General features: G+C 40.7%; 1 protein-coding gene across 2 annotated transcripts in view; it reads right to left on the bottom strand.

The window, feature by feature from the left end:
• Window positions 1-13,307, bottom strand: part of crybg2 (crystallin beta-gamma domain containing 2) — a 53,633-nt gene that overhangs the window by 30,011 nt on the left and 10,315 nt on the right. Inside the window, exons 1-2 of one of the 2 annotated variants that reach the window (XM_058415297.1) lie at window positions 10,063-10,223; window positions 9,920-10,018 (exon numbers count right to left, since the gene is read on the bottom strand). In XM_058415297.1, the coding sequence (XP_058271280.1) occupies window positions 9,920-10,018; window positions 10,063-10,076 (113 nt within the window). In that variant the 5' untranslated portion in view covers window positions 10,077-10,223. Of the gene's footprint in view, window positions 1-9,919; window positions 12,055-13,307 lie in introns of those variants that run through there. The other variant, XM_058415288.1, reaches the window with a different exon arrangement.

The raw sequence follows: 13,307 nt of genomic DNA, 5'->3' as shown, positions 1-13,307 counted from the left end.
TCACACACACTCTAACACACTCCACACACCCCTCACACACACTCTTACACACCCCTCACACACACTCTTACACACCCCTCACACACACTCTTACACACCCCTCACACACACTCTTACACACCCCTCACACACACTCTTACACACCCCACACACCCCTCACACACACTCTTACACACCCCTCACACACACTCTTACACACCCCTCACACACACTCTTACACACCCCACACACACTCTTACACACCCCACACACCCCTCACACACACTCTTACACACCCCACACACCCCTCACACACACTCTTACACACCCCACACACCCCTCACACACATTCTTACACACCCCACACACCCCTCACACACACTCTTACACACCCCTCACACACACTCTTACACACCCCACACACCCCTCACACACACTCTTACACACCCCACACACCCCTCACACACACTCTTACACACCCCACACACCCCTCACACACACTCTTACACACCCCACACACCCCTCACACACACTCTTACACACCCCACACACCCCTCACACACACTCTTACACACCCCTCACACACACTCTTACACACCCCACACACCCCTCACACACACTCTTCACCCTTCTGCCATCCGGTAAGAGGTACCGAAGCATTCGGACCCGCACAATCAGACAGTTAAACAGTTTCTTCCCTCAGGCAATCAGGTATCTCAACAGAGAACTGAGCTGAACTGGACACACACACACACACACACACACACGTACAATCAAGATCTGATCTCAGAGGAGAACGGAACTGTGCTGGACACGGACATACACACACACATAACACACACGCACAAAAAAAATAAATTAATTAAAAAAAAGAAAAAAAGAACTGAACTGTGCTGGACATAGTCACACACACACACAAACACACACACACTAAATTGTCCTGTTTGCACGCACATGCCACTTTACATTTAAATATATTTATATTAATCCTGTTGCTTTAATATCTACACTCACTGTATACACTGTTCTTTGCACATTGTCTTGTTCATTGCACAGAGTCGGCCTATATGTTGTTTGTCTTGTCTTGTCTTGTCTTGTCTTGTCTTGTCTTCCTGTGCACTTCTGTTGTATGTCTAGTTCTTAAAGACTGCACCTTTAGTATAGTTTAATTTTTTAGTTTAATTTTAATTTTTAAATTATAGTTTAATTTTTTTATCTCTATGTTATAGCTCTATGTTTGTCTGCGTCTCTGTACTTTGTCTGTGTTCTGTGTAGCACCTCTGGTCCAGGAGGAACATTGTTTCACTTCACTGTACTGCATCTGATATATATGGCTGAAGTGACAATAAAGTTTCTTTGACTTTGACTTTAATTTACTCATAAAATAGGTCAGAGGAAAAGGAAAGTTATCACCATACCAGGGCATCACAGAAAGTGTGTCAGAGTTTATCACAGCATTATCATCATCATTATCATCATCATCACCATCATCATCATCATCATCATCACCATCATCATCATCACCATCATCATCTTCATCATCATCATCACCATCACCATCATCATCATCATCACCATCACCATCATCATCACCATCATCATCATCATCATCATCATCATCACCATCATCATCATCATCATCATCATCATCATCACCATCATCATCTCTCCCAGCCCTGTTCCAGACAGCTTCAGCATTTATAACTTATTAAGCATTTATTAAACATTTAATAGCTATTAAACAATTAAGTATGAACATACAGGAGTGCTAAATTATTTTGACCTAAAATGGAGGAAAGAAACACTAAACACTTTTTTTAGTAATAAAGCATCTGAACATCACTCATGTACACGCCCACCTGTTTAAATGTACATGCCCACCTGTGTGAAAGTACACGCCCACCTGTGTAAATGTACATGCCCACCTGTGTGAATGTACACACCCAGCCGTGTGAATGTACACGCCCACCTGTGTGAATGTACACGCCCACCTGTGTTAATGAGACGTCTGTTGCCAGTTGAGGCTTACGCAAGCACAACTACAGTACTCGGTACATTACTCGGTGAAATCTGAGATTGTTCTTTGAGAACTTGTGCTTGTCTGACCTTTCAGCTCATTATAATGGTCATTCAGTCAGACAGCCAACTCTCCCGCACTGCTGGCCGTGTGTACGTCCTGTTCTGGAGTTCTGCAGCTGAGTGAGTCACAGATTATAAAGTTACAGTTATAAAAAAACATGTTCATTGTAATGGAGTTCCCTTGGAGAGTGTGTAATAAATCTACACAGAGTAACCCATAATATTATTCCTTTTGGAAAATGGAGTCTTTTGGAGTCTCTAAGCTGAAGGTATCTATCTGTGACCGAGTGAAACAGCATTGATGTTTTCTTTGATAGAGACTTCAAAGCACTTTTTGTTTGTGGCTCTGGATAAGGGCGTGTGCCACATGCTGTAAATGCGAAATGATTTAATCAAAACCACTGTGACGCATGGTGGAGGCAGCACCATGTTCTGTTAGAGTCATGAATCTACACAAACTAGACCCCTGTCCTCACTGTGAAGTGTGGTGGTGGTGGTGGTGGCGATGGTGATGGTGGTGGTGGCGATGGTGATGGTGGTGATGGTGGTGGTGGCGATGGTGGTGATGGTGGTGGTGGCGATGGTGGTGGTGGTGGTGGTGGCGATGGTGATGGTGGTGGTGGCGATGGTGATGGTGGTGGCGATGGTGGTGGTGGCGATGGTGATGGTGGTGGTGGCGATGGTGATGGTGGTGGCGATGGTGATGGTGGTGGCGATGGTGGTGGTGGTGGTGGCGATGGTGATGGTGGTGGTGGCGATGGTGATGGTGGTGGTGATGGTGGTGGTGGTGGTGATGGTGGTGGTGGTGGTGGCGATGGTGATGGTGATGGTGGTGGCGATGGTGGTGGTGGCGATGGTGATGGTGGTGGTGGCGATGGTGATGGTGGTGGCGATGGTGATGGTGGTGGTGATGGTGGTGGTGGTGGCGATGGTGGTGGTGGTGGTGGCGATGGTGATGGTGGTGGTGGCGATGGTGATGGTGGTGGTGATGGTGGTGGTGGTGGTGATGGTGATGGTGGTGGTGATGGTGGTGATGGTGGTGGTGGTGGCGATGGTGGTGGTGGTGATGGTGGTGGTGGTGGCGATGGTGATGGTGGTGGTGGTGGCGATGGTGATGGTGGTGGTGGTGGCGATGGTGATGGTGATGGTGGTGGTGGTGGTGATGGCGCTAGTGGTGGCTTGATGAACTACATATGGCCTCTTGATTGTGTCACTGAGTAACAGCAGCTTTAAAACTGAAAATATGGAACAGTTCAAGCCACTGTATGTGATGCTGGACACCGGTCTCACTTGGCCACCAATTTGGACAAAACTGCATGTCTACTAAATGTCCACTAAAGGTCAAATCTCTTTTTATTGCTCATTTTTAGTGCTCAAAGTGACAAAGCGTGAAAGCATAATCGAGGAAAGAAACACGAGGGTCCAGGTTCATTATAGGTTCACTACACTGTGTACTCGAGGGGCTCAGAAGTAAGAGTTTGCAGTGATCACTACTCTAATTGAGTTCTCTCAATGCTTCAGCATCATGAAGAATTACAGGAAAAATATCGATCAGGGTCTCTGTTTAAAATTACTAAACATCCCACAGTCATTAAATCCTGTAAAACATGGATAGGATACAGAATGAGAACGACTCTGGACTCTGGAGCCAAACGTCCGAAAGAGTCTGTGTAGAAAGGGGATTAGTCAGAGACCTGATGCTACCTTCACCATGCTTCATAGTTCAGATGTTTTATTCATGATCTTATATAGTTCTAAACATATTTTAGATAAATATTTTAGAAAAAAAGTTCGTATTAACCATGTGAGTGTGAGGATCATTATTTTATATAAAGATGGCAAACACGGATTTTAATTCAATTACACTCAAGTTCCTTTATATGATATAATGAAATATGATTGGATTTAATACACTATAACTGGATAATGATACAGAGTTTGAAGAAAAAAACGTTCATATCGTAACGATTCACGCTGGAATTTCGTGACTGACAGCTGGACTGACAATCCATTCAGTACACAGCTCAGCTAAATACAACAACATTCACAGTGAAGGAAGAACCTAATCTCCACTCATCCACCTGGAGATGACTGTTTTACATGAAAGTACCACAGTGTGTGTAGTGTTTGTACTGTTTGTAGTGTTTGTAGTGTTTGTAGTGTTTGTACTGTTTGTAGTGTTTGTAGTGTTTGTACTGTTTGTAGTTTGTACTGTTTGTAGTGTTTGTAGTGTTTGTACTGTTTGTAGTGTTTGTAGTGTTTGTAGTGTTTGTACTGTTTGTAGTGTTTGTAGTGTTTGTACTGTTTGTAGTGTTTGTAGTTTGTACTGTTTGTAGTGTTTGTAGTGTTTGTACTGTTTGTAGTTTGTACTGTTTGTAGTGTTTGTAGTGTTTGTACTGTTTGTAGTGTTTGTACTGTTTGTAGTGTTTGTACTGTTTGTACTGTTTGTAGTGTTTGTACTGTTTGTTCTGTTTGTAGTGTTTGTAGTGTTTGTACTGTTTGTAGTGTTTGTAGTGTTTGTACTGTTTGTAGTGTTTGCAGTTTTGTAGTGTTTGTACTGTTTGTAGTGTTTGTAGTGTTTGTAGTGTTTGTACTGTTTGTAGTGTTTGTAGTGTTTGTACTGTTTGTAGTGTTTGTAGTGTTTGTACTGTTTGTAGTGTTTGTACTGTTTGTAGTGTTTGTACTGTTTGTACTGTTTGTAGTGTTTGTAGTGTTTGTACTGTTTGTAGTGTTTGTACTGTTTGTAGTGTTTGTACTGTTTGTACTGTTTGTAGTGTTTGTAGTGTTTGTACTGTTTGTAGTGTTTGTACTGTTTGTAGTGTTTGTACTGTTTGTAGTGTTTGTAGTGTTTGTACTGTTTGTAGTGTTTGTAGTGTTTGTACTGTTTGTAGTGTTTGTACTGTTTGTAGTGTTTGTAGTGTTTGTACTGTTTGTACTGTTTGTACTGTTTGTAGTGTTTGTAGTGTTTGTACTGTTTGTAGTGTTTGTAGTGTTTGTACTGTTTGTAGTGTTTGTACTGTTTGTACTGTTTGTAGTGTTTGTAGTGTTTGTACTGTTTGTAGTGTTTGTAGTGTTTGTACTGTTTGTAGTGTTTGTAGTGTTTGTACTGTTTGTAGTGTTTGTAGTGTTTGTACTGTTTGTACTGTTTGTAGTGTTTGTACTGTTTGTAGTGTTTGTAGTGTTTGTACTGTTTGTAGTGTTTGTACTGTTTGTAGTGTTTGTACTGTTTGTAGTGTTTGTAGTGTTTGTACTGTTTGTAGTGTTTGTACTGTTTGTAGTGTTTGTAGTGTTTGTACTGTTTGTAGTGTTTGTACTGTTTGTACTGTTTGTAGTGTTTGTACTGTTTGTAGTGTTTGTAGTGTTTGTAGTGTTTGTAGTGTTTGTACTGTTTGTAGTGTTTGTACTGTTTGTAGTGTTTGTAGTGTTTGTACTGTTTGTAGTGTTTGTACTGTTTGTAGTGTTTGTAGTGTTTGTACTGTTTGTAGTGTTTGTACTGTTTGTACTGTTTGTAGTGTTTGTACTGTTTGTAGTGTTTGTACTGTTTGTAGTGTTTGTAGTGTTTGTACTGTTTGTAGTGTTTGTACTGTTTGTAGTGTTTGTAGTGTTTGTACTGTTTGTAGTGTTTGTACTGTTTGTAGTTTGTACTGTTTGTACTGTTTGTAGTGTTTGTACTGTTTGTAGTGTTTGTAGTGTTTGTAGTGTTTGTACTGTTTGTACTGTTTGTAGTGTTTGTACTGTTTGTAGTGTTTGTACTGTTTGTACTGTTTGTAGTGTTTGTAGTGTTTGTACTGTTTGTAGTGTTTGTAGTGTTTGTACTGTTTGTAGTTTGTACTGTTTGTAGTGTTTGTAGTGTTTGTACTGTTTGTAGTGTTTGTACTGTTTGTAGTGTTTGTACTGTTTGTACTGTTTGTACTGTTTGTAGTGTTTGTAGTGTTTGTACTGTTTGTAGTGTTTGTACTGTTTGTAGTGTTTGTACTGTTTGTAGTGTTTGTACTGTTTGTACTGTTTGTAGTGTTTGTACTGTTTGTAGTGTTTGTAGTGTTTGTACTGTTTGTACTGTTTGTAGTGTTTGTAGTGTTTGTACTGTTTGTACTGTTTGTAGTGTTTGTTCTGTTTGTAGTGTTTGTACTGTTTGTAGTGTTTGTACTGTTTGTACTGTTTGTTCTGTTTGTAGTGTTTGTACTGTTTGTAGTGTTTGTACTGTTTGTAGTGTTTGTACTGTTTGTAGTGTTTGTAGTGTTTGTACTGTTTGTAGTGTTTGTACTGTTTGTAGTGTTTGTACTGTTTGTAGTGTTTGTACTGTTTGTAGTGTTTGTAGTGTTTGTACTGTTTGTAGTGTTTGTACTGTTTGTACTGTTTGTTCTGTTTGTAGTGTTTGTACTGTTTGTAGTGTTTGTAGTGTTTGTACTGTTTGTAGTGTTTGTAGTGTTTGTAGTGTTTGTACTGTTTGTACTGTTTGTAGTGTTTGTACTGTTTGTAGTGTTTGTAGTGTTTGTACTGTTTGTACTGTTTGTAGTGTTTGTACTGTTTGTACTGTTTGTAGTGTTTGTAGTGTTTGTACTGTTTGTACTGTTTGTAGTGTTTGTACTGTTTGTAGTGTTTGTAGTGTTTGTACTGTTTGTAGTGTTTGTACTGTTTGTAGTGTTTGTAGTGTTTGTACTGTTTGTAGTGTTTGTACTGTTTGTAGTGTTTGTAGTGTTTGTAGTGTTTGTACTGTTTGTAGTGTTTGTACTGTTTGTACTGTTTGTACTGTTTGTAGTGTTTGTACTGTTTGTAGTGTTTGTAGTGTTTGTACTGTTTGTACTGTTTGTAGTGTTTGTACTGTTTGTACTGTTTGTAGTGTTTGTAGTGTTTGTACTGTTTGTACTGTTTGTAGTGTTTGTACTGTTTGTAGTGTTTGTAGTGTTTGTACTGTTTGTACTGTTTGTAGTGTTTGTACTGTTTGTAGTGTTTGTACTGTTTGTACTGTTTGTAGTGTTTGTACTGTTTGTACTGTTTGTAGTGTTTGTACTGTTTGTACTGTTTGTAGTGTTTGTAGTGTTTGTTCTGTTTGTACTGTTTGTAGTGTTTGTACTGTTTGTACTGTTTGTAGTGTTTGTACTGTTTGTACTGTTTGTAGTGTTTGTACTGTTTGTAGTGTTTGTAGTGTTTGTACTGTTTGTAGTGTTTGTACTGTTTGTACTGTTTGTACTGTTTGTTCTGTTTGTAGTGTTTGTACTGTTTGTAGTGTTTGTAGTGTTTGTTCTGTTTGTACTGTTTGTACTGTTTGTAGTGTTTGTAGTGTTTGTACTGTTTGTAGTGTTTGTACTGTTTGTAGTGTTTGTAGTGTTTGTACTGTTTGTAGTGTTTGTACTGTTTGTACTGTTTGTAGTGTTTGTAGTGTTTGTACTGTTTGTAGTGTTTGTACTGTTTGTACTGTTTGTAGTGTTTGTAGTGTTTGTAGTGTTTGTACTGTTTGTAGTGTTTGTAGTGTTTGTACTGTTTGTAGTGTTTGTACTGTTTGTAGTGTTTGTACTGTTTGTAGTGTTTGTAGTGTTTGTACTGTTTGTAGTGTTTGTAGTGTTTGTACTGTTTGTAGTGTTTGTAGTGTTTGTACTGTTTGTAGTGTTTGTACTGTTTGTAGTGTTTGTAGTGTTTGTAGTGTACACATCATGTCAAATTAATGCCTAGAACATGCCCAGACTTCCTGTGTAATTTAGTCTCGGCACTTCCCAAAATAATTACCTCATCATGTAGGTCATTATGTAACCTGTAGAACATTGTGTGTGTGTGTGTGTGTGTATGTGTGTGGTGCTGTTCTAGTAAAATAATCAGTGACCCCGTGGTGCGTTGGAGTCTCTCTCCTGTCTCTCTTTTACAGTTAATAAAACAAACATAAAGAAACAACAAAACATAAAGTTCCAGCTTTAGCTCTTGCTGGTACAAAGCACTGACACTGGAGACTCCTTCCATTTCAACCACTACACGTGTGTTTTAATTCATTTATGTGGACGTATGCGTCTGCTGTACACGTCTCTGTAAATGAGCTGTTGCTATAGAAACGCATTCATGACAAACAATTGCATTAATATAAACCTGCGTTGCTGTTGTAGAGAATTAATCAACATCTTCTGACCAGTCAGAGTGCAGAACTCAGCAGTCTATTACTAAATGACCTAACCTCACACACACCTCAGTCCTGCGAATTCCTTTCTTGCCCTGTTTGCTTGATAAACTTCCTTTTTGTCTTGGAATGAAAAGAATACAACATGCTTATAAAATACAAGCATTTAAATCCTGTGTACTAGAAGCAGAATGACACGAGATACCTGTCATGTTACAAATCAAACCTAAAGCATGCTTGGATTCCACTTTTAATCCCTCTGTCAAAGTGACAAAGCAGCTAAGCTCTTCCTTTTGATCATGACAGCAACATCGAGGAAAGAAGCACCAGGGTCCAGGTTCACTACAGGTTCACTACACTGTGTACTTGAGGGGCTCAGAAGTGAGGGTTTGTAGTGATCACTACTCTTATTGTTTGTGGGCATGGCCTAGCCATCATTTTTAGTTATGACGAGAAATGGCTATATATACCAGTTAAAGCTAGTTAGTTTAGTAGAGCTAACTTTACTAGCTACATTCACATTTAGCAGAGGAATCTACAATCTTTTCTACTTCATTCCAAGCCTTAGTGTCTATAGGAGAGGATAAGAAGAAACCATGCTTGTAATGGCAGGTAGAGACTAAAGCTCTGGGGAAACATCAGCTGAGAAATGTTTGGATTTCTGTATTCCATCAAACCTACACCATGTTTATATAAACTGAACGGCAGCATCAGGTGTCTCGATTTCAACAAAACTTTCAGCCAGATGAGTAAACGTAAATAAAAATGTGATGATGATGATGATGATGATGAGGTCACTACAGTAAGGAGTTCGAAACTGTCCAGCTTTCAGTGCCATCATTCTCATTCCTGCTACACACACAGACACGAGGTTAGCACAAAAGAAAATTCCCTTGTTGGCTTGATGACAGGTCACAATGAACAAAGTGAAATTAGGTTGGAATGAGGTGTGGCGTTTTACAGATTAGATGAACCATTACTGACTCGTGCAAAACACTGTGAGAAACGTTCACACGTCTGTGAGATGCCTCCGACATTCGAGCAAAGTAACCTGCACCATGAATGAGACCCTACAGAGCCAAGGATGAGCAACAAGCTGAATCTAAAGGAGAAAAAACAGATTTTACTAAGGGCAGCATCCGTGGAAAATCTCAAAATAGGTCATGAATTTGTAAGAGAGTGAGACACGCCTATAACACAAGTTATCAGTTACACTTTGTACCGATGGTCTAATATCGTTCATTCCACATCACTGCCTCTCCCAGTTTTTGAAGAAACATAAACCCAGCTCGAGAGATATGAAGCTGTTATTGGTGGGTGGGGCACAGGTGCGATCAGGTGCATCCTCCACCCAAAACAAGGTGAGCAGTGTTTCCTAATGAGCAGCAGCTACAGAGGCGTTATTTAGGACTGACGTGCAGAGAAATCTGATCTCAGGTCAGTCCACTAAAGAAAAAATGAACTCAAACATTCATGGAATTGGGACAGCATTTCAGAAGGGACACCGAGACTCTGTTATAAAAGAGTCAGTAAAACTGAAAGGGAAGAAGCTCGGGGAGTGTGACGGAGTTGGAAAAATGAAAAGTAAGCACTGGGGGGAGGGAAGGAGGGAGGGAGGAATAGAGGCAGGGAAGGCTGTAGACAGGAAACACAAGCTTCCTGATGAAAGGACTCATTCTGCGGGAATGCATTATCACAGGATATCCAACATCTCACAATAAGTCCTATAAAGGAAATTAAAAAATAAGAGACACCTACTGGTGTGGAGTGTATCTCGGTGCAGCCTGACAAGTCCACACTGTCCTCTCCTGATGATCGTCCTCTTCCTCACCACACTCTCTGATGTAAGCAGCGATCCCTTCCTGAGTCTGGTTTCCTTCCCTGAAGATTCCACAACCGTCTCTGCTCCCCTCATCTACGTTCTCTGACCAGAGGATGAGATTCTCATTAGCGTCTTGGTGCTCTTGATCAGCGCTAATGTGTCGTCCTTGAACTTGTTGGAAAGTGTCTCCGGTCTCTGGTAGTCCTTGTGGCTCAGCAGATTCAGATCTCTGTACTGGGTAACAGGTGACAGATCGTTTCTGTGGCTCCTGTGTATTGATGTTGTCTCTATCCACATGGAGCCTATCAACATTGCTGTTTGCTCCACCCACTGTCAGGTCCTCCCATTTTGGTGGCATTGGAGATCCAGACTCCTGGGAGTGGCCAGGCGCTACCTCCACGTAAGGGTGTGTTTCTGGCTTGCAGTCTGTGACTGACACTTCAGTGTGCAGACCGCAGGGAGGGGCAGTGATACATTCCTCACACACACACACTTGCAGAACCGGAGTGTCTGGTCTGATTACAGCAAGATCTGCAAGCTGCTGCTCGACTTCACCTGGTGGTGCTTCACTTTCTCCACTTAATCGGTTTTCTTCTGTATTTAACGTCAATGCATTTCCATCACCTTCTGAAAAATTCCTGTTAACTGACTCATTCCAATTATTGTTAATTAAACAAAAAGTGTAAATATCAGTTTCATGTATCACAGTTTTACACTCAGACTGATGGAGACTGGTGGAGATTGTTGGTTCTTGTTCTTGCTTTGATTGGTCAGGATAAGAAAGCAGATCTGAGAATTTTTTGCGGCACTCAAGGCCACTGGTGCATGAGGACCTTAAGAGGTCAAAGGTTGCAGGATCAGGGTCAGATACCATGATGCTTCTTCTTGCGGATGAAGGTGAGAGTTCTGAGTCAAAGCAAACTAGAGGAACATCTACTGAAGCTGGATTTCTATCACTTACACCAGAAGAGGAGTTGTACATTTCTGTTGTTGAGTGGAAGATCTTTGGATCTTCAGGATAGGAAGGAGGAGCTTTAGGAACTTCATGTGAGATGGATACAATGCATTCAGGATCTGTAATGTGATCCACGTTTTCCTCATTCTTACTAAAAGTTCCATTGTCCTGAATGGTATCGCCAGTGACATGAGAAGGATCTCTGTGGAGTCCTGTCTCAGGTCTGTAAGGTGATACAGGTCTGTTTTTAGAATCAGTGATTTCATTGAGCTTGGAGCTTGAGCTTTGATCAGAATTGCCCATGGCCAGGTTAGCATTTATCTCCTTCAGTTTCTCGACTCTGTCCCTGTGTGGGGCGGAGTCAGGTGATACGATCCGCTGCGGTTTGGTCATGTCCCATTGATGAAGTGCGAGGGAGTGATCCCTGCTCTCAGCACCAGGGCTCGTTTCCGGATGGTCGCCGGTTATGAGTGTGCTGTTGATGGAGGAGGCCACAGTGCTGGTAGGAGTGGGAATGATTGGTGTGAGGTGGCCTTCAAACATTCTGGTGGGTGAGTTTGAGGAATCTGTGTGAGAGAACTCTGTGGAGGTCAGGACAGGTGAGCTGGAACCTTCTTCAACAGTAGCAGGTATACTGATGTCAGGTAATTGTTCTGAATTTATTTTACAGCACTTGCTGTATGATTGGTCAATTTCATGATCGTTAATGGTAAGCGATAGAGAAGAACCCATCCCAAAACCTTCTAGAGGAGTACGGTAACCATCACTGCCAGAAACCGAGGAGTCAATGTATGGAATGGACGCGCTGTCTGCGTTAGCTAGCATAAACTCTACTGTGTCCAGATCTTCGTCTAGTGTGCTTCTGCCAGCGCTGTCCACTGACCTGATCTCAGCTACCTCAGAGTGCACATGTGACCTGAGGGAAGTTTGTTCTATCTTCTTTTCATCCTCTGGTTCACTGATGTGACCTCTGACCTCTGAATCCACATTGATACCTGAGGAGCTCTGAGAGAGGTTTCTGCTCTTCTTCTTATTCTTCCTCTTCCAGGGAAAAGTGAATGTGGCAGAGCGCTTGGGTTTCCGGAGGTCCATCTCCGAATGAGAAAACAGCCCCTTCTGGAGAGAGTGAGAGAGAGAGAGAGAGAGAGAGAGAGAGGAAAAGGAAGACAGGAGAGTATGGAATATAATAAACAGAGAATGTAAATATACAGGTTGTAGATAATAGCATCTGCTAAATGAACAAATGTTACTGAATTAATTCCTCCTTTTTATATAACAACTTAAATAATTAGAGGCATTAAATAACAGGGGGAAAAAAATAAATTCATTTAAAATTTGATCTTTATTATATATTATATATTTAAAAAAAAAAAAGACAGTGTGACCTAAATATCATGATCCACACAAGTATCATATAAATATTGTGATATGATTAAGAATTTTTTTGTCTTATTGCCTTCACCTGATAGATACAAAACACAGAAAGCCAGCGCAGGTTGTATTTGTTTTGTTTTTTAATAAAAGAGAGACTTCCTAAAGCATTAGTCACTGGGGTGAAAATGACAAAGTAGTGCAAATATAAAGTTCAATAAATACACTCAGAGTTATCCCCGTGGAGGGAATCAAACAGAGCAGTGATGAGTTAATGGAAATAAAGACTAAATTATTTATATCTAACTTTCATTTCTTTTTCTTGCTCTCTCTGCTGTATGTGTTTTCACTCGTTGGATGGACTCGCCCTTCATTTACGAAACGATCATCCAAAACCTGAACAATATCACCCTGAGTATTATGTAAATCTGCGTGCTCCGGTGATTATTATCAGGAAGTAAAAAGAACAAGCAACAGTCTCGGATTCTTCAGGAAGGTGTGGCATCTCACTCGACTGACCCGGGAAGAGAAAGGTATAAGCTTTAAGATGCTGGATTTTAAACAATTAATGTCGTATCACATACATGTGCTTTGGTTCATCAGATATCAGAGAGAAATAAAAATAAAATCTGATCCAAATTTAGTATTACATTTAGTATTAGAGCTATCCTAAATTTAGTAATAAATTCATAAACACTTTTTTTATTTTTCATGAGTGATTTTATAATGGTGGAGGTTTGCGCCGGAGAGAAGAGGAATGAAAGTCAGTGGTAGTAAAACTGAGTACATGTGTGTGAACGACAGGGAGGGAAGTGGAACAGTAAGATTACAGGGTGAAGAGGTGAAGAAGGGACAGGAGTTTAAGTACTTGGGGTCAACAGTCCAGAGTAATGGAGAGTGTGGGAAAGAGGTAAAGAAGCGAGTGCAGGCAGGTTGGAATGGGTGGAGAAAGGTGTCGGGAGTTCTGTGTGATAGAAAAATATCTTTGAGAATCAAGG

The sequence above is a fragment of the Hemibagrus wyckioides genome, linkage group LG02, assembly GCF_019097595.1.
Source record: "Hemibagrus wyckioides isolate EC202008001 linkage group LG02, SWU_Hwy_1.0, whole genome shotgun sequence".
NCBI classification, from domain to species: Eukaryota; Metazoa; Chordata; class Actinopteri; order Siluriformes; family Bagridae; genus Hemibagrus; species Hemibagrus wyckioides.
This window is presented reverse-complemented; position numbering and strand designations above follow the sequence as displayed.